The following is an 8,736-nucleotide window of genomic DNA, read 5'->3' as shown; positions in this document are numbered from 1 at the left end:
TTCTGTAAGGCTGGTCTGAGCTGTATGAGAAAAATTAATGTAAAACCACTTTTTTTTCAAAATGGTGGATTTTCTGTTGGTTTTATCTCCATAGCAACCATTTTATGTTTTGCTCGCCTGGTGTCACCGGAAAGATTGATGCAAGTTTCAGAACAATCTGCAAAAGTAAACTTTTGGATTTCCTTAGCAACAGAGGTTATTTGCAAACCACGCCCACATTCCTTATATGTTCATATCCTACGTTATATTATGTGTTTCAGCTTCCGCCTGGGATCCACATATTCCATTTTCACAAGATTCCGTTAAAAAATGTGCGAGTGACAGGAGAACGCCACTTTTGTGAGCTTACCTCGTGCACGCTGATGAAAATCTACAACTTCTAATAGTATCAATATTCTCCCGATTACTTCCCAATGACCTCCGAGGAGTTGGGAAATGATCGGAACAAATGTATTGTAGCTGGTACGTAAAGATTTTTTGGTGAAAATTCAAGATGGAGGTCTTTTCCAAAGGTCAAAGGTCGACGTAGCTTCAGGGTCGTTGTAGACGCAAGCTAGCAGCATTTGTTTATTTTCCTGTACGTGAAAATCTCCAAACCTCAGAATTTGAAACAAGATGGCCGCCAAAGCCGTATGGTCGTCTGGCCATCCCATAGTTTCAAAATTTCAACAATTTCTGGATCAAAACTGTTTTTTTGCTAGGCTAATGTTAGCTTAGCCTTGTAAGGCTCTAGTAGTAGGAGAGTGTAAACAAAGGGTTGATGGGAAATCAGCAGCTACCTTCTGCATTTTTGTGGCATTGCTAACGTTCGGTTGGGGTGTGAGGGGCTGTAAGCTAGCAGGAGAGAGTCTTGGTGACATTGTGATGAACTCCTGCCGCTCTGCAGAAACTATGTCCTAGAAAAGCGACACAGGAAAGGCATCACGATAGTAAAAAAGACAAAAACAGGTCCGACGATGGGGGCGTGGCCTGATCAGTACCGTATTCTGCTGCCGGTCCCTTCCTGTCTGCTTATGTCTTCGTTCTGTCTGATCCAGGCTCCGGAGGGAGGGCTTCACGGTGCAGGTCAGCGTCAACGACTACCTGGACATCTACTGCCCCCACTACAACAGCAGCCAGCGGGGGAGGCTGGAGCGCGTGGTGGCCGAGCAGTACGTCCTCTACATGGTCAACTACCACGGCTACCGCTCCTGCGACCCCAAGGGGGGGTCCAAGCGCTGGGAGTGCAACAAGCCGCACGCCCCCCACGCCCCCATCAAGTTCTCGGAGAAGTTCCAGCGCTACAGCGCCTTCTCTCTGGGCTACGAGTTCAACGTGGGCAAAGAGTACTACTACATCTGTGAGTCCTGGGGGGGGGCTTTCCTGGTCCTCGAGTGTCGACAGTGTGTGGGCGGGGCCAATAGAGGGTGGAAGTTCAGCTGAGGACGCCAGGTTAGCTTGACACGCCTCTCCTCTGTTTTAGCCACGCCCACCCACCACCACGGCCACAGCTGCCTGAGACTGAGGGTCTTCGTCTGCTGCTCTACTGGTGAGACCCCCCCTGCCCCCCCCTCCATGTTCTCCATGTTATTTTTACCCTTCTACCCCCCCATCTAACCTCGTCAGCACTCCCCCATCCCCCGCTCCAGCCGGTGTTGTCCAAACACATCTAGCTAGCATGCTAACGCCCACGTTTGTTTACGTCTGTTTATGTTTATTCGTGGTGTTTTTCTCCACCGTCTGAGTGAAACCTCCATCCCTTTAGTCATCGTACGGCGGGGGCTTCCAAAGCGCCGCCGGCCCCCGCTGGCCTCGATTCCTCTCATCCGCTTAACCCTTTCCGCTCCGGTCTGACAGAAGACGATCCGATCATGTGACTCAGTCAGGGGGAGTCCGTCTGCTGTCAGAACCAAAGCTCGACGTTTGTCGTCCGGTCACATGACCTCATTATGGGATGTTTTCTCTCCCCTCCTCCGTCTCGTTTCTTTCTCCTCATGTCTCAGCCTCCCAGGCGGATGACGACTCCAGTCAGACTTCTCCAGACTACACAGTCCGGCCCAACATCAAGATCCAGAACATCGGTGAGTGACGAGACGTCAAACCTGAACGACAAAAAAAAACTTGACTTGATATGTTCCAGAGCTGGCCTGTTTGTGAGGAAGACTCCAAGAAACCTGGTGTTTGCCAACATCCTGGCCTCTGGTCACAGGAAACTGCCTTCCACTGACATCAGCACACAGGGTCCCAGTCTGAGCGCCGTTGGCACAGGTCAGGCTGAGCTCAACGATAAACACCGATTCAGATCACGGCGTCAGACGTGGTGTGGGCCGACGGGCTGATGACTGGATCTGTGCAGCATCTTGTTTTCATTAAAACACGCGTCAAACTGCAGGCCTCGAGGGCCGTATTCCTGCATGTTTTCCATCATACCTGCTGTGGTGTGTTCTGATTGGCTGGACACCTGAAGCAGGTAATCAGTCATGAGTAGAGCTTGGAAATGTGGGAATCATGCAGAGACTGCGGCCCTCGAGGCCCGGAGTTTGAAACCTCTAAAAGAAGCTCTATGAGTTACATGATTGATTGATTGATTGATTGATTGATTGACTGATTGATTGATTGATTGATTGCAGACATAGGACAGACTTGTGTATCTGATAACATCATTTGAGTTCATCAGATCTGAGAAGAGCAGATTTCAACCTGAAACTTTTCATCAGTTTTAGCAAAGAGACGTTGAAAATCCTGAAGTTAGTTTGGACTTTTTTTGTCTGGAGGGATAAGCAGGNNGGGTTTAAAACACATTACAGGGATGGATACAATTAAAACCTTTGATAAAAGAGTCTACTTGATAGATAAACATTTTTAAACGTCTGTACTTTTGTTGTTTCTCTTCTCCCCTCACTGACGTTCTGTTACGTCTGGAGTGTTTGTTGGCGTTGTACCATCATTTCTGTAGGTCGTGAGGGCGAATGAACTGTAATTAATGATGTAATTAACGATGTGGACGGCCCTCTGAAACGCTCCTAACACCGACCTCATCACCACTCGTCTGTGAGAGTTGTTAGATTGTTTGGTTCAGGCGTGAAGCTGTGCCGCTGCTGCAGTGCTGCCGCTGCTGCGGTGCTGCCGCCGACTCATGATTGTGTGGAAATGATGCGGCTGAGGCGCAGACTGTTGCTGTGAAGATTAAATGTTGTTTTTGTACCATTTTATAAAGAGAGTTTAGATTAAAAGTGCATTAAGATTGTTTTGTGACGTAGAAAATACGCTGGGCGGAGCTACAAGCTCCATGCTCCGCCCCTTTCCGAAGCATCTGCAATAGATCCATGAGCGTCTTTGTTTTCCTCGTCTGAGCTGGAATCTGGATCAGAACTGAAACGACATTGATGCACTGTGAAGGTCAGGATGAGATGTGAGGGCTGTAAGCTAGAGGGAGAACGGCTAAAGACAAAAGCAGAATTCTAATTAAACACCTCTGGAAACACTGAAAATAGACGGTCGGAGAGCGAATTTAAAGGGTATAACACAATATTTGACAGTAAAATAAGAGTTTTAATTGTTGTCAATGTGAAATACGGATCGTTTTCTCCAACACTGAAGCAGAAACACACGACCTCCTGTATTCTCGTATGTTTTTCTTTACCTGAGCTTTACATGGACGTCTGCCTCCTCGCCTCTCTCCGTCCATCTCAAACTAAAGCCTTTCTGCAGGGATGATGAGTTAGCGAGTCTGCAGGACGCCTGCGACCACGGCGGAGGGAGTCTGGTGGAAACTGAAACCAGCCGAGATAAAAACGGCGTTTACTGGAGCCGTGAACGAGGCCAGAAGAGTGTAAAGAGACGGAAATGGAAGACGGCGAAGCGAGAAAATGCAGAAGCAACAGATCAGCAGAGAAAGAGTCCAGAGAGGACGGACCGGCGGAGGGCGGAGCGTCCAGCAGCAACTGCAGCTGAAAACACGCAGGAAATCCTAAAGAGGCTCCGCCTACAGCGCGGAGGAGCGTCTGCTGAATGCAGGGAGAGGGACGACACAATGAGGCCACACAACAACACACACAACAACAACACACACAACACACAACAACACAACAACACACAACAGCACAACAGCACAACAACACAACAACAACACAACACAACACACACAACAACACAACAACACAACAACACACAACAGCACAACAACACAACAACACAACAACACACAACAACACAACAACAACACACAACAACACAACAACACACCATTTCCCCTCACAGATGGTCCGTATTCACCTGTGAGGACAGGTGAGACGGAGACTCTAAAGACCAAAGTCTGCATTGGTGTATGAAGCAGCACCAGGAAATAATCAAATATTTCTGTCATCTTTGTTAGTTAGATTCTATTTTATGTATTATTTACACCCAGACCTTAACCAGACGCTGATGGATTCATGAACATCAAGAACGGTTTTAAGCTCTGAGTCTGCAGACCGAGTGAACGAGGACAACAAGAAGCATTCATCCGTTTGTGAAGCCAGATCAACATTTGCTCCCAGCGTGAGAGCGACTCGTGAGAGCGACTCGTGAGAGCGACTCGTGAGAGCGACTCGTGAGAGCGACTCGTGGAGGACTCGTGGAGGACTCGTGGAGGACTCGTGGAGGACTCGTGCTGCTGGCGTGTTAACAGTCTGTCATTGTCTAATTGGGTTAGAGCGGAAAACATTTGGAGATTTCAGCGATTCATCCCAGAGACTGGAGCAGAGATCCACAGGGAGAAGATTCCAGGAGTTTCTGTTTTTATTAAAGCTGCAGGAATGATAAATAAACCACATGAAGTTTATGTCTGAGCGGGAAAAGAGGCTGAAAAATGAGAACAAAACTTTGATTTCAAGATTCGTCTGATATTATTCACTGATTGAATCTTCATTCTCTGTGAAATGTTTAAAGTTTGTGATGAAGATTTTCCCGTTAACATCAAAGTGGAGGCTAACGCCCAGACGCTAGCTTTAGCCAACTCTGCCTTTTAAGGTGGTATGGACAAATGAAGAAAAATGAAACTAAACAACCGTCAGAAAACTGGACTTTCTAAGAACGATAATTCCCCTTGAATCTTGTGTCTGAGTTTGTGAAACATTTACAGTCAGTCGCTGCATTTAGGCAATTTTCTGAGGTTTTTTGAGTTTTCTGAAATGGTCTGTTCCATGACTTTTACTCACAGACGAAGCTGTTTATGGACAGACAAAACTTTAACAACAAATCTAACGTCACGGTCCTGGAGAGTAGCATCACAACATGCAGATGAAGGAATCGGGCCGATCCAGAGCAGGACGGTTTCAGCTCAGACAGAACCTGCATTCGTCCTGATGCTCTCCTGTCCTCCATTTTACCGGAAACTTTGGAACACGGATCTGCAAATACACAGAATCCGCGAATACGCAGACTCTGTGAATAAAAAGAAATCACAATTATACCGGATCTGCAAATATACTGAATCCACGAACATTTCAGATGTTTGGTCTCGTTTCAGTATAAAAAAGGAATCATGTTGAAAACTGCACTGGAGATGCTCGATTATAATTTAATAACTAATTAAATATATTTATCGTATTCTGATACGGTTCACATACTGTAAATGGATCATCAAGAGAAGTTCTAACAAACATTTTAAGATCATTAACATTGTTCTGCTTCAGTTTGGCCACTAGGTGGTGATCATGCTTTAGCATTAGGCCTACACCGTATTCCAGAAGAAGAAGAACAAAAAAATGTGTTTTAGACCAGAAATAGTTACGTTAAAAACATTTCCTTAAAAGAGTTTGGAAAATTCCTATAAAGATGTTCAAGAACGTGTGTTTAGGTCGACTGAGCGTTAGCATTAGCCGTCCTATGGGAAATTCCATTAAATGTTAGCATCGAGCTAGCCGACTTTAGCTTTATGTGCTTTATGTGGACTTCAGGGCCACCGTACTTTAGAGGTGTTGAACCGTTTAGTTTCATAAAATGTTCACTTTCTTGTTTTTTAGGAATGATAACATTCAGATTTGTCGTCCAGATGAAACTTGGACATTTGTCGTCTCTCCATTTACGTCCATCCCAGACTGACTCCCTCTCCTGTTGGCGCTCCGTAGCTTCAGACGGAGAAACTCCATCAGTGCTTTTATTTGTCTTTGCAGTCGTCTCGCAGACGTAGTGGGACGCAGCCGCCCGGACCGAGCAGAAGGCTTTAGTAATTCCACCTCCTGGATTTCAGCGGCGCTCTCCTCCGTCTTTCTCCCCAGCGAATGTTCGGTTGAGTCTAATCAATATCAAGGCTGCAGTCATTTGGTTTGATTGAAATCCCTCCAGGATAAAAACATCATTAGTGTAAAAACACGGATCAGAAACCAGAATGTTTTCAATTCTCCCTCCGGAGGAAAGGCCGTCTGTAGCTGATGATAATTGCTGGTTTGTGGCTAATTGCATCATGTCTCTGCGTTCGCTGAAGCCCCATTTACACGCATCACGCCGCCTCAGAGATAAATAATTACTATATTAATGCTCTCCATTAACCGCCCGTCTCTCTTCTCCCCTCAGATGACTTTAACCCTGAAGTCCCCAAGCTGGAGAAGAGCGTCAGCGGCAGCAGCCCGTCGAGGGACCGCCTCCTTCTCACCGTGGCCACGCTGCTCGCATCCGGCCTGCTCCTTTCCTAGCGACGGCCGCCGAGCCGCCGAGCCGCCGACCCGCCTTGACCTAAGGGCTTCGTATCAAACAGAGTCGGGCAGAGGAACATCAGAGGGGCGGAGCCAGATTCCCACCGGTGCTGATGCTGACTTGGGATGGTGGATTGATGAAAAGAAAGGAGCTGGAGATGAACTCATATTGTAGCATAGATTCCAAACCGTTGGAATGTGGGCGGAGCTGTGGACTTTCAGGCCTCGGAGCTCCACAGGATGATGGATAAACCCGACTGCGATCCATTATGGACGGAGGGAGCGCCGTCATCACGCCGGGCCCTGCAGGCCGGTGAATAACGAGAACGGATGGCTTCGACCCGGACAGTGAGGAATGTGGTCGCTGCTGGTGCCGGGAGCTCCAGCCTCTACCGGAGCGCCGCAGGCCTTTGAGTGGCGCTCGGCGAGGTGCTAGCGAGCGGCCTCTTGAGAACAAACCTTTGTCTGCGTTTTCTGCCTTTACACTCCAACAACCCCAGAAAAACCGGTCATTCGGCGCCACTTGGACGCGGTAGTTTTGCACCGACGCCTTTACCTGTATAATTTCCAAACGTCAAATCAGCGGAGTCGTTCAGAGTCCCTGCGAGCTACGATTGTTGCCGTCCCGGCGGCCGCCCCCCCATCGTCCTTTTTCACTCTTTTGGGAGGCTGGCAGCCAATCAGTGGCTGGCGGCCGATGCAGTAGTCCCGGTTACCGTGGAAACCCTCCCCTACAGTCGCCGGAGTGCGGCAGGTGCCTGAGGAGACATTTTTTGCTTTGAGTCACAAAGTAACGCTGCCGCCATTTTGCTAAAAACATGAAGAGAAAAAGAATGAATGTGATTTTCTACTGTTCATCTGATCAATACGACGAGCTTTATTTATTTCTTCGGAGGATCATCAGCGTGTTTGTTTACTTGATAAGCTGTCGGTAAGAGACACGGTTTTATTGTTGTTTAGATACATGGATGTGATTGACAGGAGGGGGCGGGTCCAACCGGCTCGTTAGTGAACAGCCTGTGAACGGAGGCGGGGCCTACAGGAGCACCACGTCTGCGTTGTGATGTATATCCATGACACATGTGGGTGTGTCAGAGCCAGGGGGCGGGGCATGAAGGACAGAGCGCCCATGTTTGTAGAATGTGTTTGTCTGCGCTTTTCCAGTTCGTGGCATTTAGAGTTCCTGCTGATCATTTGTAGAGTTTGAATATGCAAACGAGTCTGAGAGAATGTCTGTAAACTAGAGCAGTTCAGGGGGGGTCAAAGCATTTACTGGAGTGGAGGAACGTCACCAGACATGACTGTGTATGAGAACTGGACTGAGGGACCCCTCCCCTTAGCGTTCCAAACAGGAAGTGGCTCCAAGAAGCCAAAATCCCAGAGAAATAAACTGTGACATAATAAACAATAAGATTACTTAGTAAAAGTAGGCGGAGCCTATTGGCCCCCACAGATTTCAATTGGTAGGGGTGTGGCCTTCCGACAAACTCTCTCCTGACTGGCCAGAGTGGTTGCCATAGCAACGCTGGCTCAGCATGATGACTTCTGGCTCCAACATGGCGGCGTCTGTATCGACAGAAATGTTTGGTTAAAATCCATTTTCTATGGAGGTCGTCACTCTCACTCAGTCCAGTTCTCATGTACTGTCAACGGTATTGACGGTGAATAAAAACTGTACATTGAACCAAGAATGATTAAAAAGATGCCGATTAAACTCTGTTTTTCTTTTTCAACTCCTGGTTTGTTTGTTTTCTTGTTGGGATCATAAAACAACCAAGTTTGAATCGTCTTTATTTTGTTTGTATTCTTAGAAACTTTATTTCTTCCATTAGCCGGACACTAAATCAACAATCATCCTTTAGCTGTTTTAGCTAACGTCGTCTTTTCTGGTTGGTTACTTTACACTACGTGAAGGTTTCATTTGACGCTGTTGAAACGTGACTTTCTGTCACAAGTCGAGTAAATTTACGGAAGATTCTTAGGGCATCTCGAGGGTTGGGGACTCGGCAGCCAGCATGTCCGACAAAGAGGACACCACGATACGTCACCAAGTCATCCACATGTGATGAGTTGGGAGTGAGGA

The 8,736-nt window shown here is 47.4% G+C and overlaps 1 protein-coding gene across 1 annotated transcript in view; it reads left to right on the top strand.

Moving 5' to 3' along the window:
• Positions 1-8,386, top strand: part of efna3a (ephrin-A3a) — a 50,855-nt gene extending 42,469 nt beyond the window's left edge. Inside the window, exons 2-5 of the mRNA XM_024298456.2 lie at positions 1,038-1,339; positions 1,463-1,528; positions 1,983-2,060; positions 6,535-8,386. Coding sequence (XP_024154224.1) covers positions 1,038-1,339; positions 1,463-1,528; positions 1,983-2,060; positions 6,535-6,653 — 565 coding nt within the window. The 3' untranslated portion in view covers positions 6,654-8,386. The remainder of the gene's footprint in view (positions 1-1,037; positions 1,340-1,462; positions 1,529-1,982; positions 2,061-6,534) is intronic.
• The last annotated feature ends 350 nt before the right edge of the window (positions 8,387-8,736 follow it).

Source organism: Oryzias melastigma, linkage group LG11 (genome assembly GCF_002922805.2).
Source record: "Oryzias melastigma strain HK-1 linkage group LG11, ASM292280v2, whole genome shotgun sequence".
Classification (NCBI taxonomy): Eukaryota; Metazoa; Chordata; class Actinopteri; order Beloniformes; family Adrianichthyidae; genus Oryzias; species Oryzias melastigma.
This window is presented reverse-complemented; position numbering and strand designations above follow the sequence as displayed.